Genomic DNA, 26,785 nt, shown 5'->3' with positions numbered 1-26,785 from the left:
TGTATATTCATCCTCCAGAGGAGTCGGAGGATGACGATGAATAGCGACTAACTGTATAAGACAACAAATGCCTAATGGGCTGGTAAACCTGGCTTACTGGATTACCTGATTACTTTGTGCTTATTTAAGTAATTTTGATGATTTCCTGGGTGCCTTAAACCTAGGTATACACACTGAAAAAATCTCTCTAGGTTGACTACTATTCGACAGCCATTTTAGTGGATCAGGATGTCACCTTGGGATGCCATCTTGGACTTGTCAATAAATAATTAACTGATGGTAATTTTATTGATTCAATTGGATTCCTTGGGCCCTAAAACCCAGGGTTAGACACCAAAACCACCTTTCTCGGTTGAATAATAATTGAGATATGGCCATTTTAAGCTCCATGCGGCCGTCTTGGACGCCATCTTGAAAATGACCCCTTTCCGGAAGTCAGATGTTACTAGATTTTTTAGTATGTTATTTAGCATGCCCAATGGTACCAGAATCCATTGAAAAACCTTTTGTATCAATTTTTTGGGGGTTAGGTGAGTTTTTTTCGAAAATGTGACCCTACTATGTTGCATATTGTTTGAAAATGATGATGTCCTTGGTCACGTGGTTTGGCAGCCATCTTGGATAGAAAGCTGATATTAAAAAAAAAATCCCTTCTCTGAAACCGCTTCACCAATCGATGTGAAACCTGTCATGGCTGGTGAAAATGTGATACTTGAAAACAGCTGAAGGGCTTTAAATCAAACTTGTTTATTTTTAACACAGTCAACGAGGGCATCCACTCGTTGTCATGCGCATGGACAACGCGGAGGCATATTTGTGACACAGTCCCATTGCTTTAGTTTTTAATGCCGTAAACAAACTTTGACACCTCACGGGTGGTGACGTTTGTGGTCAAGTTACATCAAGAATATGTGTGTAGTTTCGGAGAAGAGAGGAAATACTCCCTTTTGACCAGGGAGTCAAACCTGGACCCACGTTAACCCCCGGTAGACCCTCTGACACCCAGATTTTTTAAATGCCATGAAATATACGTGCGTTGCAACATGACAAATATCATTTGTGCCAAGTTTGGTCACAATCCCATCAGCAGTTTCAGATAAGAAGTTGCAAGTGTTTACAGACTGACAGAAGGACTGACGACTCACCATCGCACAAGCTTTCCAAAACTACGGAACTACGTTCCAGGTGAACTAACAATAATAATAAGACGTATACATATTACGCACGTGAGGAAATCGAAGGTGAGTGGTTCGTAATTACCTTTGCCAGAGGAGAGGGTATTTATTGTATCCGAGTCTGTCTGTGTCTGCGCTCAATGTGCTAAGGCAGGCCACGAATGATACTTTGTGGTAGCTAGTATTACACGTTATCTCTTTTCAAGGTAGTATGTCCATAAAGTATTGTTGCGGATATGGGATTGGCATCCATCCATATCCGCTTGTAAATATTCCCCTATTTCCTCAATACTTCCCAACTATCCCCAATCCCCCATTCCCTAGTCCCATTTTCTGTAAACAACACTCTGTAGACCCGACCTCCCCCTATTTCCCCCATTAAGTGTCGCATCCAGGTCCACCGCATCTCACGTAGACAACTATAGGACATCTTGCTAGTTATTCTTAGTCTATGTCAGTTAAGGACTCGTTTCCATTAATTCTGACTCTTCGTTGCACCAGAATGTGATTGTATGGCACCGTTAGGAAGTTTAGGACCTCCCAATACCTCCCCGCAGCTCTTCCTCACGGTTCAACAACAACAACAACAACAACGGCGGCGGCGCGGGGAGTGTGCGTCCTCACTCCGGCTTGGTTGGTAGGGGGTGTTGGGAGGGCACCAAGCCTTTCCAACGAGCCGCCATCGAACATGTGCTCGACGGGGTTACCAAGTAGGGGCTCGCTGTCAGCTCCTCGTCAAGGGCGGAGCCCGGTAACCCCCGCACCCAATAGAAGCGGCGGACCGGTCCCATCTGGGGCGGAGCCAACGAGCCGAGGGCGTGTGACTCCCCGCTGAGCATGCGCAGGAAGAGGGAGGTGACACCAGATGCGTGCTGAGCTTGGAGAGAGAAGGACGCCACCTCCGAGCGCTGTGACACCTCCCCGCATCTCTGGACTGGACCGTGCTTTATCCTGTCCCTGAGCCAAGGTGCACCTTGTGCTATCGACTACCTGTCCTTCCCTGCCATCAATCCCTGTGTAAGTCAGCCTTGTTCCGTTTGTCTGTGGTCTGTCTGTGGTCTGTCTGGGATAGATAAGATTGTATCTAAGTGCCTATCTCTTCTGTGTCTTTTACCTCACTCTACCTTGTAATCTACCCCTTTTCTCCACCACTAATTATATCCTCCTCCGGAGGTCTTGAGAACTGTACCCCTTGCGTCGTTTCATTTATCCCAGTCATTGTGTCCTTTCCATCATTGATTTAGCGTAGCGCGATTTGGCCAACGTTCGAGTGGAATCGGGTGAGTTGGGGGTAATCGGGTAAACTGTGCGAACACGGCGGCCATTCCGCTCGGTCAAGCAACATCTTTAGCCGTGTCCGTAACAATTGGTGTCAGGAAGTGAGATTGGACCCGAAGCGCGCTTCACGCGCTCGAAATTATTAGCTGTGAAATTTGTTTTGTTTTAAAATAAAAACCCGAATTTTGAAAGTCGCGCTATGGCAGATCAAGACGGCTGGGTTCTGGTAGAGGAGAGTGAGGCAGGGTCGATCCAGGACCAAATTGAGGGACATGAGGAGAGCGAAGCAGTGAGGGCGGCAGGTTCGCAAAATGGCGTCCTCGCGCACGAGGTTACGGGCGCGCAAAATGGCGCCTCGCACATGGCTACGGCGGCCGCACCCACTGCACAGGTGGGAGGGATGGCCCAAATGCAGGCCCTCATGGAGCAATTTATGGTACAAATGCAGGCGTCCCTCAACCTGCAGAAGGACGAGATGAGGGCTAATAGTCAGAAATTGGGGAATCGGATGGATGCTCAGAGTGAGCAAATGAGGGCTGATAGTGAGCAAATGAGGGCTGATAGTGAGCGATTGGGGGGCAGAATGGGGGGCAAAATGGGAGAAATGGGGGAACGGCTAGAAGCTAAATTAGAGGGGTTAGACAATGGGATAGAAGGGGTGAAACATGGGTTAACGGGGGTAGAAAACAGAATGGCCGCTCAAGAGAATCAAATGGAAGGGATGAAAAAGGGGTTAGAGGGGTTAGAAAACAGTATGGAAGGCAAATTGAGGGACATGAGGGACCAAGCGGAAAGGGACGTTAAAAAATGGGGCAGCAGATAGAGGGGGTCAGAATGGGGGTAGAAACTAAATTGGATGCTCACAGGGAGGAAATGGAGCAGATGAGGGTGGCATCTGGGCAGGAGATGCAAGTGATGGGAGAAGAGATCAGAAGAGGGGTGAGTGAGGAGGTCGGAGGAGTGCGCGAGGAGGTGAGGCACTGTAAGGAGCGCATGGAGAAGGAGGTGAGAAAGGGGACTGTAAAATTGCAAGGTGGTATAGAGGAGTTGACGCTGGGAGTAGAACAACTGACAGTGGGACAAAAGGAGTTGGGGGACCAGGTAAAGAAGAACACAGCGGTAATAGAGGGTTTAAAATCGACACAGAAGGAGATGAAAAAGGACGTAGGGGTAATTAAAAAAGAGTGTCAGACGGTACATGAGGACCTGACGAGGAAAATGAACAAGGTGGTAGAGGTGATGGAGGTTAAAGAGCGGGAGGTGCGGGAGCACATAGAAAAAAATAAGGTGGAGTTAGAGGAAGAACTTAAGGGGGCGCACGAGGAGATGAAGGAGGTGAAGCAGAAATTAGAAGAAGTGGAAGAAGGGGTGAGCGAAATTAAGAAGCGATGGAGAGAGGATAAGAAAGAGATAAAGGAGGAAGTAAAAGAATTGGTCCAAAGTCTGTGTTCGGATCGTGATGATGTGCTCATTAACCGGATGAGGGATTCGGAGGTGATGGAGGAGAAGCGAAGAGAAAGAGGACCCGGTGTAAGTGGTGACCAATATGGTCGTGCGTATGATGCGCCAGCTGATTTAATAAGCTTGGGGGTCGAGATAGACCCGGATGTTCGTGAGAGGCCAAGAGTGAGGTGTATGGCTGGTCCGGAGGGTATGGAACGAGGGTGCGAGCGAGAGGGTCCGGTGATGGGAGAGGTGCGAGGTGTGAGTGAGCAAGGTTGTGGTGGTATGGAATGGGTAGCGGGTTGCGGAAGTGTGACCCATGCATCGACACCAACAGGGGTAGTTTTTAGAGGGACAGGGGAGGCACGGGAGCCCCTTGGGGGTAATGTACTGTGGGGGCCCGGCCGGTTCGGCCCCGCGCTGACCCCGCAAGGGGCGACGCAAGGGGTCCGGCAGGCGGGCAACGACTCGCATACGAGGTGGTCCCACAAGGTCCCACTCGTGCCGTATGACGGCAAGAGTGATCTACGCACGTACCTGGCGCAGTTTGACTGTGTGTGTCAGGGCAACGGTTGGGGTGAGGACGAAGGTGGAGTACACCTGGTGGCCGCATTGCGCGGCGCGGCGGCGGAGGTGCTGACGGCATTACCACCGGGTGCTCTCACCCTGCCAGCCCTCCGCGACGCCCTAATTAATCGATGCGGCATTGAACAGCAGAGCGAGCTTGTTAAAGCTCAGCTCGCGCTGCGAAAACGCAAGCCCCAGGAAGCCATCGGGGAACTTGCCCACGACATTCGCCGCGCAGTGGGGATCGCACATGCTAGCATGGCAGCGGATTCCCGGGAAAGCCTGGCGCTGGACCATTTTATCCAGGCCCTCCCGGATATTGAGCTCCGGCAACAGCTCGCCATGTGGCGCCCGCAGACTCTGAGCCAGGCGGCTGACGCTGCGGCCCGTTGGGAAGCAGCGAGGCCCCTGGCCCGGGGGAGCGAGCGTCACGCAATGGCGGTCCGCCAGGTGGGACCCCCGATGGAGGGCGGACCCCTTAGGGGGCCCGCCCCCGACGTGAGTCCTGACCTGGCGGGCATGGTCCGGAGGCTGGTGGACCAGCGCCTGGCGGGACCTGGACCATGGCAGGCGGCCCCGGAGGTGGCCCGCGGTGGACCACGAGCGGGTAATCCAATTCGGACCTTCAGGGGGGGAAATTTGGAATTCCGGAGACAAGCACCTTATCAGGTGAGGTGCTATACTTGCAACCGTCTGGGTCACCTGGCGCGGCACTGTCGAGCCACGCGCCGGGATGATCCCCGGCGGTTGAGGTCCTCAACTCCGCCCAGGGGAGAGCGGGTTAGCCGACCCCAGACACCCCCCCGCCAGACCCAGGGAAACTAGAAGGTGTCGGGCACGTAGGGCGGTGTTCGGCAGAAGAGGATGGAGGAGAGCCCTCATTGACGTGACAGGTCATTTATTGTGGCCAAATTGGAACCGGTAGCCTGACAATCAGATGCAAAATTGCCGGCGTGGGGGTAGACGCCGTAGTGGACACAGGAGCTAGCGCCACGATCATCAGCCCTGTGGTCCTTGATTCGAGCGCAGGTGGCTGGGATAAGATCCAGCGCCTGCAAAATTATAGTTTGCAACTTGCTACCGGGGTAACGGCCCCGATCATAGGGCGTGGTTCTGTGACCCTCAAGTTAGGGTCGGTAAGGAGGGAGATAGATGTTTGGGTGGCGGAGGTGTGCGACCCATGTTTGATAGGGTTGGATTTGTTGACTGCCAGCGGTTGTAAAATCGACTTGTGCCGGGGGATCCTGCAGGTGGGAGTAGCAGAGCTGCCGTTAGGGGGAGTGAGCACGGCCGAGAGAGCGGAGCTGGAGGCTTCCGAGGCCGTGACCATTCCCCCAAGGGCCGAGGCGATAGTGCCGGCCCGGTGGGCAGCTCGCCCAACATGGCAGGAGTCCTGCGGCCTGGTCGAACCGGTGGCAGCGCAGTCCATACCGGGTTTAATCGTGGGCCGCACCCTTGTAAAAACGGACAGACCGGTAGTGGCCGTCCGAGTAATAAATATAAGTACAGAACCACGCACTATAGTAAGGGGCACGAGGGTAGCTGGCTGCACCCCAGTTGAGGAAGTCGCGACAGTGAGGGGCGAGAACGTCCAGCCGAGCCGGCCCCGGGGGGAGCCTTCAATAAGAAGTAGGAATTGGCCCGATCCCATTTGCGAGATGGTAAATCGTAGTAGCGTAGAGTTGGGAGGTACCCAGAGGGAGGCCTTACACAAACTGGTTGGGTCCCATTTGGACCTCTTCTCCCTGTCCACCGAGGATATTGGACGTACGGGCCTGGTGAAACATCAGATCCACACCGGTGAGGCCCGGCCTATTCGTCAGGCCGCCCGACGGCTCCCTTGGAGCAAGAGGGCGGAAGCTGACGAGCAGGTTGAAAAAATGCTCGACGCAGGCGTGATCGAGCCCTCGGGAAGTCCTTGGATGTCACCTGTTGTGCTGGTCAAAAAGAAGGATGGGACCACGCGGTTCTGCGTGGACTATCGCCAGCTAAACAACGTGACACTCAAGGACTCATATCCCCTGCCAAGGATTGATGACACCCTCGATGCCGTTGCGGGCTCAAATTGGTTCTCAACTTTGGACCTCAAGAGTGGGTATTGGCAGGTGGAGATGGATAGGGCAGGGAAGTATAAGACGGCATTTTCCACAGGTAAGGGACTGTATCAGTTTACTGTGATGCCGTTTGGTTTGTGTAACGCCCCCGCCACCTTTGAAAGATTGATGGAACATGTACTAGGCGGCATGCCATGGCAATCATGCCTGGTGTACCTGGATGACGTCCTAGTACATGCCAAAACGTTCCCCCAGGCAGTAGCTAATTTGGACCAGGTGTTCGGGTGCCTCAGACAGGCAGGGTTGAAGCTGAACCCGAGTAAGTGCACTTTGTTTGCAAGAGAGGTGGCCTATCTAGGTCACGTGATCGGCCGCGAGGGGGTAAAAACGGACCCAGACAAAATTAAAGCGGTAGAGGAGTGGCCCGCACCACGTACCATCAAGGAGGTGCGGGGATTTTTGGGACTCTGCTCCTACTACCGGCGCTTTGTGGCGAAATTTGCAGAGTTGGCCCGTCCCCTCCACCGGCTTACGGAGAAGGGGACGCGATTTAATTGGACACGGGAGTGCCACGAGGCCTTCCAAAAATTGAAGGGGTGTCTAACATCCGCACCCCTTCTAGCTTACCCCACTAGCAACGGGCACATTTACCCTGGACACGGATGCGAGGCAGGAAGGATTGGGCGCAGTTTTGTCTCAGACACAGGAGGGCGTGGAGAGAGTGATTGGTTACTATAGTCGGGCCTTAAGTAGGCCCGAGCGAAATTATTGTGTCACTCGCAAAGAGTTATTGGCTATGCTGGCTGCCATGAACCATTTCCACCCGTACCTGTACGGGCGGAAATTTTTGGTTAGAACTGACCATTCCTCCTTGCAATGGCTCCTTCGGTTCAAGGAACCGGAGGGCCAAATTGCAAGGTGGTTGGAAAAGTTGCAGCAGTACGATTTTGATGTGGCCCATAGGGCCGGGAAGGCCCATGGTAATGCGGACGCACTCTCTCGGCATCCTTGTCTGGGGGAAAACTGCAAATTTTGTGCGAGACACGAGGAGAGGGAGCAATTGGGCGATTCCGCCCCGATTCTCGTCGTCCGGGCAACCCGGGTGAGAGGGCCAATTTTGCCACTAACCGCAGATGAGGAATTCGGAACTTTGGCTTGGAGCGCGGCCCAGCGGGAGGACCCCGTACTGGGGCCGGTGCACGAATGGGTGAGATTGGGGCAAAGACCTAATGGGGAAGAGGTCACCCCCCTCGGGGCACAGACCAAGGCATATTGGGCTCAGTGGAAAACCCTGGAATTGAAGGATAACATCTTGTATCGCAAGTGGGTGGAGGTTCCCTCTGATAAAACTTCCTGGCTGGTGGTAGTCCCAAATAAATTTAAGACCGATATATTGCAACAGGTGCATGGTACCCGCCCTGGCGGCCATTTGGGCAGGACAAAGACGACATCGCAGGTACGCCGGAGGTTTTATTGGGTGAATATGGGGCGCGACATACAGGACTGGTGTCGGAGATGCGACGCCTGTACTGCCAAAAAGGGACCAGCACGGAGGATGAGGGCCCCCCTTCAATTACACCAGGTGGGGGCCCCCCTAGAGCGGGTGGCCATGGATATCCTAGGCCCACTACCCCGCACCCGCCTAGGTAATAAGTACATCCTCGTTGTGATGGACTACTTCACCAAGTGGCCGGAGGCCTACGCCCTCCCCAACCAAGAAGCAGGGGTGGTAGCGCAGGCCTTCGTGGAAGGATTTGTGTGCCGGCATGGGATTCCACAGGAGTTGCACACCGACCAGGGACGAAATTTTGAGAGCAAATTGCTAAAAGATGTGTGCAGTCTCCTGTCAATTCGGAAAACAAGAACAACGCCTTTAAGACCTCAATCTGACGGGATGGTGGAAAGATTCAACCGAACTTTAATCCAACAACTGGCACTGTTCACCGCCACCCGTCAGGATGACTGGGACGAACATCTCCCTTATTTGCTCATGGCCTACCGAACCAGCCAGCACGGGGCCACCGCATGCAGTCCAGCGTTGCTTATGTATGGGCGGGAGTTACGGGCTCCCGCCGACTTGCTATGCGATCCCGTGCCAGACACAGTGGTTAACCCGCCGAGGGAGGGGTACGCACGTCACCTAGAGGAAGGCATGGAGCTAGTCCATGCCTTCGCCCGCCGCCAACTCCATCTGGCGGGGGAAAAGATGAAGCGCAGGTACGACCACCGGAGCCAGGGGAGTCAGTACACTCCGGGGATGAAGATTTGGTTCTTCAATCCCCGGAGGAGGAAGGGTAGGTGCCCGAAACTCACCTCTCCCTGGCAAGGCCCGGGGGTCGTCCTGTCGCAAGTCTGTGACGTGGTAGTAAAAATCAAAATGGGGCCACGAGCCCTCCCTCGGATCGTCCACGCCGACCGGATAAGGCCTTACACCGGCGAGCAGGCGCCCCCGTGGATTGCCTCGGCTTTAGATGCCGAGGCGGGACCCAGTACCTCTGAATAAGGGGGGCTTATTAGTGCCAGAGGACTGGGGGGATTGATGAGCGATGGGCCCGGTGGGTAAGGGTGGCATCCCTGCCACCCTTCCCATGAAGTGGGGCAAATGCGCTATAGATTATGGGGTGTATGGCAGTGAAAACTAGCCCGGGTGGGTTAGGATATTGTGTGTAGGGATCTAGCGAAGATGACATTAGGTAACGTTAAGGTTTAGATAGTGACTGATACCTGTAGTGGGGACGTAGTAGATTAGAGTGGATGATAATGACGAGGGAGCGCAATAGTTTAAAGGGACGACTGGGAAGCGCAAGTTTCAGAGGGGAGTAGTTAGATGAGATGATGCTGTGTGAGAACTGGACAGGTGTGTGGAGCAGTGTATGAGTAGTGAGTGTTGTGGATCAGCGCAAATGCGCTTGGGGGAGAGAAGGGTGCAGGCGGCACCAAATATGAGAGCACAGGTGTGCAAGTACAGGTGTGTGGAATACATGGAGTATTGGAATGAGTGGTGTGGAGAGAGTTGGAGTAAGTGGTACGGAGTGGTGTGCATGGTGCGAAGGTGTGGATGGGGGAAGAGTGGACCCCTTTCACGAGTACCCGGGGCGGGTAGTGTAAGTGTTAGTTAGAAGGTATAGGTAAATTGTGGTTGGATATTGGCATTTGTGGTGCGGATGCAGAATGGTATTGTGGATGGGTGCATTGGTGTGGTGAAATTGGCTGGTCGTGTGGCCTGTTAGTATGAGTGTGAATGGTTGGGCACTCCGCCACTGTTAGATGTCGGCCAGGTGAGGCCGCAGGTGGGCTCTGGGAGCCGTTAGTGTCAGTGGGTGCCTGAGGATTCCGGGTGTGGATCGGGCAGCCCGTGCCAGAGAGGGCACTGAGGGGGTGAGAGTGCGAGAGGGCCTTCCCCAGTTAGTTAGGTTAGGGTGAGGAGCAGGTGAGCTCGGTCGGCAACAACAGTGGTGGAGGTGTGCAGGTGGGCGGACCAGCTGGGAGCGTCACACGACCCAGCCACCGAAATTGTGCGGGGGCACCGAGTGATGAATCGGGGGAGTGAGACCCCAACTTGAGAAGCACCACAGTTTGGTCAATGGGAATTGGTTTTTAGAACCCATAGTGTAAGTTGGCCAATGGATTGGCAGGGAAAGACCCCGGGTAATGTAAAGTTGTTAAAGTCATTTAGGAAATAGTTAGGATTGATGAACCTGTCGCACCATACGCAGCCACTTACCTGAGGTGATGATGATGACTCCACACCTGTGTTCCTTTGTTCTGTGTTGCAGGAAATGAGAATTGCTGTTGGATTTGTGAGACGCATCACGACGTGGATGAGACATTGGGGTGATTCCATCTCTCCCTCCTTAGGAGGGACTGATGATGAATTGGTGATGGCAAATTTTGATGAGAGTTGGAAATGGCAAATTTGATTGGTTAGGAGGGAGAGAAGACGAATTGGTTTATGGGAGGAACGGAGAAGACAGTAGGGACGTTTGTTGATGTGTAAAGTAGATGTTTATGGGTAGTGTTGTGTTTTGTGGATACAGTAAGGGGTAAGGGAGGGGCAATGTAGGTTACCTGGTGGGGGGGGGGGCGTACGGTAGGAACGTACCTGTCTCACCTGGTTCCCATGTGCCCCCAGTGTGCATTACCTTGAATTGCGTGCACTTTTGCGCCCTTACCACCTTACTCACTTGTCTTCTTTTGTCTCCCACCTCCGAGGATCTGGCTTTGGGGCAGAGAGAGAGGAGAGAGAGGTGCTGGCTCCGCAGTTGTGGGCCTGTACTTCCGCTGCTTGCTGCCTGGATCGATACACCATATGGACCGCAATTTTTGTGGCCGCCCACCATGGACCGCAGTTCTTTTGCGGGCAAGCACCACCCATGGATGGACCTCTGGGTCAACGTGGCACCTATGCCATACAGGTGAACCACTTTTAGTTGGCCCCCCTGACGGCCACAATTTAGAAATGGACGCGGTTGGCGCCTTTCTTTATTCCTAAAGAAGCCAGAAGGCCAAGTGCACTCCATGAAGGCAAGACCAGCAGCAGAACATCGGCCGGCTGCGACACCACCGGTGACCATGGACACTTAATTGTGCATTGTTATGAACACTTTATTGGTGCACCGGATGGTGCTGACTGCACATAATGGGGTGGTGCTTTTGGTGCTTGGACGGGGTGCTCTGCACATTATTAAAGGCCGTAGGGCCACAGGGCACTCGTGGGTTGGTGTATCGATGCTGGCATGCGTGCTCTCTCTCTATGCATAACATCTGCATGTGTTCCTCAAAGAACAGGTCCTGGATCGTAGTGTAAATATCAGTGTAGTCTTGTATAAATGATGCTCCCTACCGGCTGTATGTTTTGTTTGAGGATTCTTTCCGCGATTCGGTTATCCTGTGGGTGTGGTTCTGTTAGGAGAAGGGTGCAACGTCGCAGGGGGACATATTTACTCATTTGTGAACATCTGTAAAACTGTCGCACTCAGGGTTGAGTTAATAGTAGAGGGAACTACATCTGAGTGCCACACTAAAGTAGGTAAAAATTTATCGGGTCGGGACGCCCCGAGGTAGAGAAGGGTGCAATGTTGCGGATATGGGATTGGCATCCATCCATATCCGCTTGTAAGTATTCCCCTATTTCCTCAATACTTCCCAACTATCCCCAATCCCCCATTCCCTAGTCCCATTTTCTGTAAACAACACTCTGTAGACCCGACCTCCCCCTATTTCCCCCATTAAGTGTCGCATACAGGTCCACCGCATCTCACGTAGACAACTATAGGACATCTTGCTAGTTATTCTTAGTCTATGTCAGTTAAGGACTCGTTTCCATTAATTCTGACTCTTCGTTGCACCAGAATGTGATTGTATGGCACCGTTAGGAAGTTTAGGACCTCCCAATACCTCCCCGCAGCTCTTCCTCACGGTTCAACAACAACAACAACAACGGCGGCGGCACGGGGAGTGCGCGTCCTCACTCCGGCTTGGTTGGTAGGGGGTGTTGGGAGGGCACCAGGCCTTTCCAACGAGCCGCCATCGAACATGTGCTCGACGGGGTTACCAAGTAGGGGCTCGCTGTCAGCTCCTCGTCAAGGGCGGAGCCCGGTAACCCCCGCACCCAATAGAAGCGGCGGACCGGTCCCATCTGGGGCGGAGCCAACGAGCCGAGGGCGTGTGACTCCCCGCTGAGCATGCGCAGGAAGAGGGAGGTGACACCAGATGCGTGCTGAGCTTGGAGAGAGAAGGACGCCACCTCCGAGCGCTGTGACACCTCCCCGCATCTCTGGACTGGACCGTGCTTTATCCTGTCCCTGAGCCAAGGTGCACCTTGTGCTATCGACTACCTGTCCTTCCCTGCCATCAATCCCTGTGTAAGTCAGCCTTGTTCCGTTTGTCTGTGGTCTGTCTGTGATCTGTCTGGGATAGATAAGATTGTATCTAAGTGCCTATCTCTTCTGTGTCTTTTACCTCACTCTACCTTGTAATCTACCCCTTTTCTCCACCACTAATTATATCCTCCTCCGGAGGTCTTGAGAACTGTACCCCTTGCGTCGTTTCATTTATCCCAGTCGTTGTGTCCTTTCCATCATTGATTTAGCGTAGCGCGATTTGGCCAACGTTCGAGTGGAATCGGGTGAGTTGGGGGTAATCGGGTAAACTGTGCGAACACGGCGGCCATTCCGCTCGGTCAAGCAACATCTTTAGCCGTGTCCGTAACAGTATGTACAATTATAATGTGAGAACGTCGATAAAGTATGTTCAATTATAATGTGAGTACCTTTATAAAGTATGTACTATTAGAATGTGAGTACCTTTATAAAGTTTGTACTATTAGAATGTGAGTACCTTAATAAAGTATTGTCGCGTAACCGTGATTAACACCACCGTTACGGATGACCGATTGCGAGACTTTAACTCCCGAGGCGAACACTCAATGGCGGACTCACGTTCAACACCAACGCGCGAAATGGCGGGACGCAGCGAAGGCTCCGCAGCCTTATCTATTAAAATGAAACACCCAGGAAACTGCGTTCAAATATGTACAGAAAATAATATAAGGATTTATTATTAAAAGTAAAGCCAGTGAAAAAGCACGCGCCGGTAATCTAATAACTAAATCGGGACGTCCCCACACGACTGATATCAAACACAAAACGAGGGAGATTAATACGAAAATAACAAGTCACGTCGTGTACAGTGTACGCGGATTCGGGCTTATCTGTCTTTGTCGTCTTTGTGGCTGCCGTCCAACACCGCTCCTTTCGGCCCGATCGCACACCTCGCTCCAAGTTCCACGGCCCTCTGCCTCCGCCTCCAAGCGCCACCAGGCCTCGTCGGTCCAACGCAGGGCTGCACGAAGCAACCAAAAACCAAGTGCCAACTGCCAACTGCTGAGTGCCGAGTGCCAACTGCCAACTGCAACGAGCTGTGGTCACGAACTGTAGAAAATGGCACGAACCGTCAACTGCCACGAGCTCTCACTTCTCTCAACTGCCACTCCGGTACCGAACTGGGACGCTCTACTCAACTGTTCAACGAACTGGGACGACTCGAGATCAGATCGCAACTCAACTCAACTGGCGAAAATGGCGTCCGACCGTCGCATATATCTCTCCCCGATGACGTCACATTCGCGCACTCCTCAGCCAATCATATGGTCCCAGCTCGCCGGTCACGCCCTCTACGGCATGCGACTCCTAACATCTCCCCCGTTACGCGACCCTGCGGTCCTGGCAGAACACGTGCCGGCCAGGTTTGTAGGCCTTTGGAGGTGTACACGGTGGCGGCCAGCCGTGGCGGTGTTTTTGGCCTGGTTTCCTGTCAATTTAATACGAAGTCCTTGTCAGGGAAAGGGGATTATTTAATGTTGCGCTAAGGACCTAACTAATGTTTATGTGGTTTGCAGTGCCATAAAGGACAAAGGTTTGATTACTAGGTGATACTCACAGGGGCGTTACCTTTAACCCCTCACTATTTAACACTCGAATCTCCAGGTAGATCCACACTCATACATCTTACCCCGACAACCGCCTAAACATCAATAACTTATTACATGTAGAGTCCCTGTCACGACAGCCGAATACCTACCTATTCAGATCTACCTAGCTCTAGATGTTGCATTACCAAATTCATAACACAGCCCCCCCCCTGGAACCGTAGCTCCTGCAAGGTTCACCGCAGGGCTACCATTCCAGCCTTAACACTTACTGTCACACACTTAATTAACCTATGAAATAAATCAGGAAGGGCTGTGGGAAGTGAGTCGGACTACCTACCTACACTTCCTTAACATGCTGAACCCCTTAACCATCATGCAAGTATGTACATCTTCTTCGTTGTTCCTGTGGAGGGAGGAAACAACAACACACAACACTAACTTAACCACAAAACTTAACCATCTTTCCAACACTCAAAACTCTAACCTTTGTACATACCCCGGTCTACAGACCGCGTCCCCCGGTGGATGCCACAAGACTCAACCTTACCTGCGGGGCCATCCCCAATGCATCCCCCCTAAATTTCCACGGGCCCTGTCCAGATGTTACAGGTGAGTGACACGGCTCGGTGGATTTCGCCCACATTCATGCAACACAGACCCCTTAACCACTCATTCTCATTCCATAGGTCATCAAGGCATTGCAAAAATCAACAAAGCACTTATTCCCAATACACCCCCTGCAGGACCATGGCATTAATGTCATTCACGTGTGTGTGCATTCCTCAACTAGGCAGCGGGGAGGTACCGCACAAAAGATGGTGGGGGCGCATCAGGCTGTGGTGCCCGCAGTCCCAAAAACAAGTCAACCGACTTACAAATTCATTGCCCCCCCCCCCCCTTTACCTCTTGGCCCCATGACAGCCCAACAGCCCCTTTCCGCCGTTACCTCGCCGGTGAGGGTCTCCACACACACCAGGCTCCTTTGCCTCCTGCTTTCGCGCAGCAACACGGGTCACCGGGGGACTTCCTCACCCCGCGGCGCCCAACCAGACCCTCCACCGACGAGCTCCAATTTCCAGTTACCACCGGCTGCCAGGGGTAATTGCCGCAGAGGGGGGCCCGCAGGCATCGCTCCTCAGAGCTTGCTCTGTACCTGCGGACACACACACCTTCCCCACCCACAAGACCCCAAAACACACTTCCTCCCCCACTGCCATTCAATTCTCCACACAACTCAGCACAATTCAGTACAATTCCATAGATGGTGTAAAAGGTGTTACAAGGCTTGCCATGGCCTGCTACATGTGAAATTCCCCCAGTTCACATTTAAACCATCACATCTTCCCAAAAGCACATTTCCAAAAGCACAATTATCACCCCTCATTATCTCCAATAATCATCACACACTCTCTAGGTTCCACTCTCACGACCACATCAAAACACCTAACCACAACACAAAAACATACGCCACCCACAAGACACTGTGGCTCCCATTCCATCCCCTCACCGGCCATGTCATCACTCGCACTCACCTCCCAACTCCAAATTACATGTCCCCAATTTCCCAAAGCAAATCCTGAAGCCTGGGACAGTACTCCTCAAAGCACTCACCTTAAGTGCAGGTAGTTGCAGGTTGGTCAGGTTCAAGGGTGTCATCCACCACACCTAATTTCCCCCTCACCCTTCCAATCCACTCCGGAGCCTCCCGACCCATGTAGGAGCTCAATCTATCCCCGTGAACTATCTGTGGAAGGGTATGTGGGCCCATCTGAATTTTGAACACCACATCAGTTACTTGCCGAAGCACCACCCCAGGGCCCTTCCAAGGTGAAGTGAGTTTTGGGCACACCCCCTTCCTTCTCCGGGGCCAGTAGAGCCAAACAAGGTCTCCGGGAAGGAAACGAGGTGTGTGAGCCCGAGCGTCATACCGCGTTTTCATCTGCGAAGAAGCCACCCCAATTTGCTTCCTCGCAAACTCATGAGCCTTTTCCATGCTCGCTTTCAAATTGGTTGCGTAGCTCTCCACAGTTGGCTCACCCGGTTCCCCTGGTGACGGTCCCATCAACAAATCTGTGGGGACTCGCATCTCCCTACCGAACATCAACAAGGCGGGGGTGCACCGAGTGGTCGCATGCTGGGCGGTCCGGTATGCCATCAATATAAAGGGAAGGTGCTCGTCCCAATCCTGTTGGTTTTCAGATGTAAAGAGGGCCAATTGTGTCAACAGTGTCCGGTTGAACCTCTCTACCATCCCATCCGATTGAGGCCTAAGGGGAGTCGTCCGGGTCTTATGAATTTGGAGGAGCTCGCACACCGACCGCAGGAGGGCAGATTCAAAGTTCCGGCCCTGGTCAGTGTGCAGCTCCCTTGGGACGCCAAATCGGGAGAAGAATCCCTCAACTAGTACTTGAGCTACCAGCCGGGCTTCCTGGTTGGGCAATGGGTAGGCCTCTGGCCACTTGGTGAAGTAATCCATTGCCACCATAATGTACCGATTCCCTCGGCGGGTGGCTGGCAGGGGCCCCACCACATCTACTGCCACCCGCTCGAGCGGTGCCCCGACATTGTACACCTGGAGCGGGGCCTTGCGCGCACGTGGGGGTCCCTTCTTACCGCGGCAGAGGTCGCAGGATCTCACCCAATTTTGAATGTCTCTGCCCGAATTCACCCAGTAGAACCTCTGTCGTAATTTGGACAAAGTCTTGGCCACGCCCAAATGTCCCATTGTCCTAGTCCCATGCACGTGCCCCATAACCACTTCCTTCAATTTGTTAGGTACAATTATCAACCAGGAAGCTACATCACCCATTGGTGTCACCCACTTTCTGAACAAATAGCCCTCTTTCAACCCCAACATCTGCCACTGTGCCCAATAGGCCTTTACCTGGGCTCCGTGTGGAGCAATCTCCTCCCAAGAGGGTCTTTTGTCCTCCTCTAGCCACTGAAAAAGGGGCCCCAAAACGGGATCCTCCCTTTGACTCTCTTGCCAATTCACATCGCCCAATTCCTGTGGGGGTTGTGGCAAAGTTCGCCTGGTCACTCTCGCTGCATATAGGCATGCATCAATTTGGCCCTGCCCAATTGGATCCTTGGCTTCTTGTCTATCACAAAATTTACACTGTGCATCCCAACAGGGGCGCCGAGAGAGAGCGTCTGCATTGGCATGTGCTTTGCCAGGCCGATGTTGCACAGTGAAATTATACTGCTGCAGCCTCTCAAGCCACCTTGCAATTTGTCCCTCCGGCTCTTTGAACCGAAGGAGCCATTGCAAGGAGGCATGATCCACTCGGATCACAAACTCCCTCCCATAAAGGTAAGGGTGAAAGTGTCCAACTGCAGACAGCAAGGCCAATAGTTCTTTGCGGGTAACGCAATAATTTCGTTCGGGCCTCGAAAGTGCCCGACTGTAATACGCAATAGCCCTCTCGACTCCCTGTTGCATTTGTGACAACACAGCTCCCAATCCCTCCTGGCTCGCATCTGTGTCCAGGATGTAATTGCCATCATCTGTCGGGTATGCCAAAACTGGGGCCTCCACCAGACGTTGTTTTAAGTGACTGAATGCCTCGATGCAGCTCTCTGACCATACAAATTTGGCTCCTTTCTCTGTCAATTTGTGCAAAGGTCTTGCAATTTCCGCGAAATTTGCCACAAATCTTCTGTAGTACGAGCAGAGGCCCAAAAATCCTCGGACCTCCCTTACATTTTTAGGGGCGGGCCACTCTTTTACAGATTTTACCTTTCCTGGGTCAGTGGCCACGCCGCTCTCACTGATCACGTGACCCAGGTAAGTCACTTCCCTCCTGAAAATTTCACACTTGCTCGGATTTAATTTCAACCCGGCACCCCTTAATCTCCCAAATACGTCTGACAAATTTTCGACAGCCTGTTCAAATGTGGGAGCGTGGACCAATACATCATCCAAATAGACGAGGCAAGTCTGCCACGGTAAGCCAATTAAAACACGTTCCATCAGACGCTCAAACGTGGCAGGGGCATTGCACAATCCAAAGGGCATGACGACAAACTGCCAGAGACCCTTTCCTGTGGTGAACGCCGTTTTCTCCCTCGCCTCTTTATCCATTTCCACCTGCCAATAACCGCTCTTTAAATCCAACGTGGAGAACCACGTTGAGCCTGAAACGGCATCGAGGGTGTCATCGATCCTTGGCAGGGGATACGAGTCCTTGAGTGTCACATGATTGAGCTGGCGGTAATCCACACAGAACCGAGTGGTCCCATCTTTCTTCTTCACCAGCACAATGGGTGACACCCAAGGACTCACCGAGGGCTCGATAAATCCGGCTCTTTCCATTTTGCTCACCTGTTCCTCTGCCTCCTCTTTCTTAGCGAAAGGGAGCCGCCTCGGCGGTTGGCGAACAGGCCGAGCCTCGCCAGTACTAATTTTGTGCCTGACGAGACTCGTGCGTCCAACATCCTCGGGGGAGAGAGAAAAAACACCCAAGTTCTTACCAACCAAATTGTGCAACGTCTCTACCTGCTCCGATGTTAGGCCCTCTTCAGAGCGTGTCATCATGTCCCGCACTCCCTCTGACCAATCACATTTCCCCAAATTTTGCCCTCCTTCCGGCTGTACTGGCAAGCATGTGGATCCACCTCCTCCGGTGACCTCTACTACACTACTGCATTTGGCTACGATGGCTCCGCCCCTTATAGTGCGGGGGCTGTCGGACAAGTTGAGCAGCCTGACTGCCAGCATAGGCCCACGGGTGTCTATGAGGGTGCGACCCACCATTAATTCCTCCGTCCCCTGCGAGGACCACGACTCCACTAGCCCCAGCTGGCCAATGGGTTGAGCACCTGCTGCTAACTCTGCCATCACGACTCTCTCGGACCTGGGAGGCACGGTCACAGTGCGCGGCACCTCCAGCCACGTCCCCTGCACCTCCTCGTCATCCCCCAGTCCCATTAACTGCAGCCTCTCGGTGCCCAACCACATATGACCACGCCCAAGGTCTAATTGGCAGTCATGTTCCACCAGGAAACTCAGTCCCAACAGACACTGATCGCACACCCCCGCCACCCACACAACCACGCTGACCTCCAGGCCACCCAACTCCATCCTCACCACTCCGCGTCCCAATATTGGTGCCGTTGCCCCCGTAGCCAGTTGAAGGCTGTGTCCTTCTACCCTATCAATTTTGTCCCAGCCTCCAACACTCTGGTCTAGCACACCCGGATTGATAATGGTGTCACTGGCTCCAGTGTCCACCACAGCCTCACAAAATTCTCCCTCAATTTTGCATCTAACCCTTAGATTACCCGTGCCAATTTGTCCGCAATTCACTACTTCCATCAAAGGAGGGCGCTTCTCCACACACTTGCCAGCCGAGCATGGCCCCGTATGCTCGGCTCGTTCTAGTTTCCCGCACACTCTACCGCTATTGGCCCAGGCGGAGGTGGTGGTCCTCTGTCTGGCACCTGTGGACCTACTGGGGGCCCCCTCCTTTCTGGACTGCGAAGCCTGTCAGGAGGTGGGGGCCCATATGGTTGCCGACAATTCCTCTGACTGTGCCCTCTTCTCCCACATCTAAAACAAGTCCCCAAGAACGGACCCCTCTGGTAGCCAGGCGGAGCCCCCCTTTCTCCCGGCCCAGCCCGATAAAAATCAGGCCGTCCCGATGACCAACCTGGACCACCCTGTCGTGACTCGCTCCCTGCAAATTGTCCCCCCATCAAATTTGTCAGCTGGCGGCTGATCCCCCTTAACATTCGCCCGATGTCATCCTCTGGCTTTTCCCGATCCCGCACCTCGGTCTGCCGTACCGTCACAGGTGCCCTCTCCGATGCGCGGTTCGACCTTCTCAAAAAGGTCAGTCTCGCCGCGCATTCCGCTGCCCGGTGCACCGTGGGTGGGTCCTGTAACTCCACCAACGTCCGGACCTCAGGATCAGGGAGAGCCGCCATAAATTTTTCTATCGCCAGCTTGTCCCACGCCTGTGCTGGTAGGTCCCTGTATGCTATCCTCACAGACTGGTATATATCCTGGGCCAGCTCCTGCAACGTCTCATTAGGCTTTTGCCTGCGATGCAGCAGCTGTGCCCTGACCAGGTCGCACCTTGCGCCTGTCCCGTACCTGTTATTCAAGGCCTCACAAATGGCCTTGCTGGTCAATGTTCCCTCTGGGACTACGTTCAACACGTCGGCGGCTGACCCACGCAGTGTCGCCACCAGATTCCCCATGCGCTCCCGCTCTCCCCAACCATTGAGCTGAGACACGCACTCAAATTGTGTCAGGAAAGCCTCGAGGCTCCCTGATCCGTCAAAATGTACGAGGGGGATTGTTTTTCCAGAGACTCTATTCCCCGATTCCTCTCTGTCCAAATCCAGTCCGGGGCCAAAACACCCCCCCAACTGGGTATTCCGTTTCGGAGCCTCTGGTGTCCAAATGTGGCTCGTGGTGAGGGTCTCCTGGGTCCCCTTAATCTGGTCCTGAAAATGTTTAACCGACCTACTCACCTCTTCCTTCAGGCTCTCTTGAACCCGACCAACCTCCTTCTTGATGGTATTGTCCCAGATCTCCAGTCGCTCCTGCATAAAATCACTCACCCTTTCATTATCCATTAGTGGCCCCCACAGGCCTTTCTCAATTAACCCTTGCTCCTGCTCTTTTATGCGGGTTTCCAACCCCCTCACCTCCTCGGCCAATTTGCCCCCCTGTCGGTTGAGCAGTCCCCATTCCTCACTCTGCTGTAGCATTCTGGCATCCACCCGGCCCCGATAGCCTTCCAGGTCCCCATTTGCTTTATCAATTCGAGCATTTGCGGCACCAATCTGACCCTCCAACTTTTCCCCCATTTGGACAGCCTGCGTCACGCCCTCCTCTATTTTTGACATTAATTCTTCCCGTTTCAATTCAATTTCCACCCCTATGGCTTTTTCCATCTCCCCCATTTGAGTTTCTACTTTACCCTCAAATTTCCCCAGTCTGTCCGTAATTTGGTTTTGCACTCTCCCTTCTATGCCATCAATTCGTTCCCCCAGCTGCTGTGCCATTTCCCCAATTTTTCCTTCCAATTGTTCATTCCTTTCCTTTATTTCATTCCCTTGTTCATTCATTTGTTCATTCATCACCTCCATTTTTCCCTCCAATCCATCGATTTTGCTGTCCATCCCTTCGATTTGTTCTTTCAATCCCTCCTTTAATCCTTCAATTTTATCACTCTGGGCATTCAGTTCCCCTTTTAACCCATCAATTTTATTTCCCATTCCTTCAATGTGTCCCTCCAATCGATCACTCATTCCCTTCATTCCTTCCCTCCATTCCTTCCCCTGTGACTTCATTTGTTCATTCAATTCCCGACTGGCTCGCTCACTCTGTGCGTTCATGTCTCCCCGAATTTCTGCAAGGTTTCGCTCACCCTGAGCATCAATTAATTCCTTTAAAAATTTCATTAAAGCCTGGTCGTCTCTCGGGGCCGTCCCAGCGGCGGGGAAAGTTCCAACGCTATCCTCCTTATCCCCCATTTCCGGCTCACTCCCGACGCTGACGGAGGCCTCGCTGCGTACTTCCATCTCGTCAATTTCCGACATCCGCTTTCCGGAAGATTGTTTCCCGCGCGCGTATTTATTTTAATAATTCCAGTAACACAATTTAAATTTGACGAAGACGCGATATCGCGCTCCGTATGCCCAATTGATTATTAAATTTCTCCGCCTCGCCTATCCAAATTTTGCGTTCGAACGTCGGACGCAATGTACGCCCGACCGTGTCGATGTCTCGCCGCGGACAAAAAATTTGTCCGACGGATTCGAATCCTACACTCCTGACACCACTTGTCGCGTAACCGTGATTAACACCACCGTTACGGATGACCGATTGCGAGACTTTAACTCCCGAGGCGAACACTCAATGGCGGACTCACGTTCAACACCAACGCGCGAAATGGCGGGACGCAGCGAAGGCTCCGCAGCCTTATCTATTAAAATGAAACACCCAGGAAACTGCGTTCAAATATGTACAGAAAATAATATAAGGATTTATTATTAAAAGTAAAGCCAGTGAAAAAGCACGCGCCGGTAATCTAATAACTAAATCGGGACGTCCCCACACGACTGATATCAAACACAAAACGAGGGAGATTAATACGAAAATAACAAGTCACGTCGTGTACCGTGTACGCGGATTCGGGCTTATCTGTCTTTGTCGTCTTTGTGGCTGCCGTCCAACACCGCTCCTTTCGGCCCGATCGCACACCTCGCTCCAAGTTCCACGGCCCTCTGCCTCCGCCTCCAAGCGCCACCAGGCCTCGTCGGTCCAACGCAGGGCTGCACGAAGCAACCAAAAACCAAGTGCCAACTGCCAACTGCTGAGTGCCGAGTGCCAACTGCCAACTGCAACGAGCTGTGGTCACGAACTGTAGAAAATGGCACGAACCGTCAACTGCCACGAGCTCTCACTTCTCTCAACTGCCACTCCGGTACCGAACTGGGACGCTCTACTCAACTGTTCAACGAACTGGGACGACTCGAGATCAGATCGCAACTCAACTCAACTGGCGAAAATGGCGTCCGACCGTCGCATATATCTCTCCCCGATGACGTCACATTCGCGCACTCCTCAGCCAATCATATGGTCCCAGCTCGCCGGTCACGCCCTCTACGGCATGCGACTCCTAACATCTCCCCCGTTACGCGACCCTGCGGTCCTGGCAGAACACGTGCCGGCCAGGTTTGTAGGCCTTTGGAGGTGTACACGGTGGCGGCCAGCCGTGGCGGTGTTTTTGGCCTGGTTTCCTGTCAATTTAATACGAAGTCCTTGTCAGGGAAAGGGGATTATTTAATGTTGCGCTAAGGACCTAACTAATGTTTATGTGGTTTGCAGTGCCATAAAGGACAAAGGTTTGATTACTAGGTGATACTCACAGGGGCGTTACCTTTAACCCCTCACTATTTAACACTCGAATCTCCAGGTAGATCCACACTCATACATCTTACCCCGACAACCGCCTAAACATCAATAACTTATTACATGTAGAGTCCCTGTCACGACAGCCGAATACCTACCTATTCAGATCTACCTAGCTCTAGATGTTGCATTACCAAATTCATAACAGTATGTACTATTAGAATGTGAGTTCCTTAATAAAGTATGTACTATTAGAATGTGAGTACCTTTATAAAGTATGTACTATTAGAATGTGAGTACCTTTATAAAGTAAATGTGAGTACCTGCGAGTACCTTTATAAAGTATGTACTATTAGAATGTGAGTACCTTTATAATGGTTTGTACTATTAGAATGTGAGTACCTTAATAAAGTATGTACAATTATAATGTGAGAACGTCGATAAAGTATGTTCAATTATAATGTGAGTACCTTTATAAAGTATGTACTATTAGAATGTGAGTACCTTTATAAAGTTTGTACTATTAGAATGTGAGTACCTTAATAAAGTATGTATTATTAGAATGTGAGTTCCTTAATAAAGTATGTCCTATTAGAATGTGAGTACCTTTATAAAGTATGTACTATTAGAATGTGAGTACCTTTATAAAGTAAATGTGAGTACCTGCGAGTACCTTTATAAAGTATGTACTATTAGAATGTGAGTACCTTTATAAAGTTTGTACTATTAGAATGTGAGTACCTTAATAAAGTATGTACAATTATAATGTGAGAACGTCGATAAAGTATGTTCAATTATAATGTGAGTAGCTCTATAAAATATGTATAATTAAAATGTGAGTACCTCTATAATGTATGCGCATTAAGAATGTGAGTACATCTATAAAGTAAGTACTATTAGAACGTGAGTAGCTCTATAAAATATGTATAATTAAAATGTGAGTACCTCTATAATGTATGCGCATTAAGAATGTGAGTACATCTATAAAGTATGTACTATTAGAACGTGAGTAGCTCTATAAAATATGTATAATTAAAATGTGAGTACCTCTATAATGTATGCGCATTAAGAATCTAGGTACATCTATAAAGTATGTACTATTAGAACGTGAGTAGCTCTATAAAATATGTATAATTAAAATGTGAGTACCTCTGTAATGTATGCACATTAAGAATGTGAGTACATCTATAAAGTATGTACTATTAGAACATGATTAGCTCTATAAAATATGTATAATTAAAATGTGAGTACCTCTATAATGTATGCACATTAAGAATCTAAGTACATCTATAAAGTATGTACTATTAGAACGTGAGTAGCTCTATGAAATATGTATAATTAAAATGTGAGTACCTCTATAATGTATGCGCATTAAGAATGTGAGTACATCTATAAAGTATGTACTATTAGAACATGAGTAGCTCTATAAAATATGTATAATTAAAATGTGAGTACCTCTGTAATGTATGCACATTAAGAATGTGAGTAGATCTATAAAGTATGTACTATTAGAACATGATTAGCTCTATAAAATATGTATAATTAAAATGTGAGTACCTCTGTAATGTATGCACATTAAGAATGTGAGTACATCTATAAAGTATGTACTATTACAACATGATTAGCTCTATAAAATATGTATAATTAAAATGTGAGTACCTCTGTAATGTATGCACATTAAGAATGTGAGTACATCTATAAAGTATGTACTATTAGAACATGATTAGCTCTATAAAATATGTATAATTAAAATGTGAGTACCTATATAATGTATGCGCATTAAGAACGTGAGTACGTCTAGAAATTACATACCATAAAAATACGTGTATCCACACACATACATACGCAGTCTACAAAATACGTACGATTGGACCGTGAATATGTACAATAAAACTGAAAATTTCGGTTTGTCGTCTGTATTAAACAATAAACATACATCGTCAATACATCGTGTACACGTCACACAAACACAAGCTAAAGCAAAACCAAAGAAAACAAGTCTTGGCGTGGGTTTGCAATCTCTGATCGCTCTTTCTGGTTTACTGTCATAGACGTCCATTCGACCAGCCATGCAATTCACGGTCCTACGAGTAGCACAGAGAAGGTGGACCGACCTGCACCACCCGCCCGAGGTCCTGTAACTCGTCGCCGACATGGAGAGCCAAATCGATGACCAGCATCACGTAAAAAGGTAGGATGGAGATGAGGTCGATGATGTTAAGTGGGTTCTGCAGAAACCTCGAGATTTGTGGAGCCACCATTAGTCTCAGCAAGAACTCGGTGGTGAACCAGACGATGCAGAAATTCTCCAGGACGGTGACCGTGGGGTCCTCGATCTCGTTGCCTTTGTCGTCGAGCCGGTTGAAGTCTGTCATGCTGTTGACGCACATGGTCCCGATGGAGACCAGCACAATGAAGATGGAGGTGCAGGCAAACACCTTCGCCCTCAGCGAGTAGTCTGGGTTGTCCAAGAGCAACCACACACGTTTGCGGTGCTTCCCAAACATCATGGCGTCGAAGGTCTCCATGTCCTTCTGCAGCAGCAGAACGTCCTGCAAAGATGGCACCGAAGCGAAATCCTCGGCATCGTCGTCTTGCTTATTCAGGAAAGCTTCCTTGCGCAGGTGGAATCGGTAGTTGCAACAAGGAGCGATGAAGAACTCGTGGATGCCCCAGTAGTCGATTTCCTGACTGAAGGACAGGACGCACAGTTCCTCCATGAAGTGCAGGTGCTTCGTGTAATAGAAGTTGAGTACGTAGCAGAACATCTTTGGGCTACGATCGAAGTAGACCTCCTTGGCCGCGACGTCGTAGTCGTCACAGAGTAGCAGGACGGACTCCTCGGTTTCGCAGGTGAGGAGACGACCCAGACGTGTCTGCGGAAACCGCCCCAGGACGCTTCGCTCGACCGTCCTCCTCATGCCGCCGACGTTGAGGTTGAGAACCCCGTTTGTCGAGCTCCTCGGAGTCTTGGGAATGGGCACGAGATTTCCCATGACCATGTTTGTGGTGGAGAACACCCCCGACCGTTACAAACAGGGCGACGTCTCGTCACATCGCACCTGCAGCGGTCACACCGTCAGACTCTTTCTTGCACCTTCGTTTTACGACTCATTCTGTAACGATGAGACGATCCACTTGATTAATAATCGATAATTTAACGATTCCAAAAGTCCAAAATGATAAACGTCCAAAAAACATTTGAATAAACGGGTTATAGTTGGGATTGTGCTCATGGAGCAGAGACACCTGGACTCACGGGGAGTGGACCCACCTTTAATGTTTGTGGAGCATGCAGGATCCAAAGACGTCCGGTGGCTCCGGACAGGCGAGACACGGTTTCTGGGATCGATCGGGCCCCTCCTGGGACTTCAGACAGACGGACGCGTGTCCGAGGCTCACGAGGCCGATCCATCCGCTCCCGGTGTGCGGCGGCGCCACCCGAGGGGAGAGGAGGGGCGGGGGTGTCTTGTTCGCCCGGTTCGTTGAGTGCCGCCTCCACCCACCGCGGTCACGTCATCAGCTGCAGCGCAACTACATATTCAAACAAAAACTTGAATTCAAAATGTTTACCTTGTGCTCATCGTGCGGAGCGACCATCCCTTAAATGTAAACCCTACTTGTTTTATACTATATATAGGTGGGTCTCCCCAAGGTAATACTACCACCACTACTACTACTACTACCAATCCGACTACTACTACTATTACCACTACTACAACTAGTATTACCACCACTAGTACTATTACCACCACTACCACTACTACTATTACTACTACTACTACTAGCATTGCCACCACAACTACTACAACCACCACTACTACTATTACTACTACTACTACAACTACTAGTGTATAACTACAACCAACACTACTACAACCACCACTACTACTATTACTACTACTATTACAACTACTAGTGTATAACTACAACCAACACTACTACAACCACCACTACTACTATTACT

The 26,785-nt window shown here is 51.1% G+C and overlaps 1 protein-coding gene across 1 annotated transcript in view; it reads right to left on the bottom strand.

The window, feature by feature from the left end:
• LOC137439108 (delayed-rectifier potassium channel regulatory subunit KCNS3) overlaps positions 1-26,268 on the bottom strand; it is a 36,331-nt gene extending 10,063 nt beyond the window's left edge. The window contains exons 1-2 of the mRNA XM_068134812.2: positions 26,093-26,268; positions 24,933-25,934 (exon numbers count right to left, since the gene is read on the bottom strand). Of these exons, the coding sequence (XP_067990913.2) occupies positions 24,933-25,820 (888 nt within the window). The 5' untranslated portion in view covers positions 25,821-25,934; positions 26,093-26,268. The remainder of the gene's footprint in view (positions 1-24,932; positions 25,935-26,092) is intronic.
• Positions 26,269-26,785: the final 517 nt, after the last annotated feature.

The sequence above is a fragment of the Myxine glutinosa genome, chromosome 13 (genome assembly GCF_964187855.1).
Source record: "Myxine glutinosa chromosome 13, kmMyxGlut1.1, whole genome shotgun sequence".
Taxonomy (NCBI): Eukaryota; Metazoa; Chordata; class Myxini; order Myxiniformes; family Myxinidae; genus Myxine; species Myxine glutinosa.
Note: the sequence above shows the minus strand (reverse complement) of the source record. Positions and strands in the feature narration are given on the sequence as shown.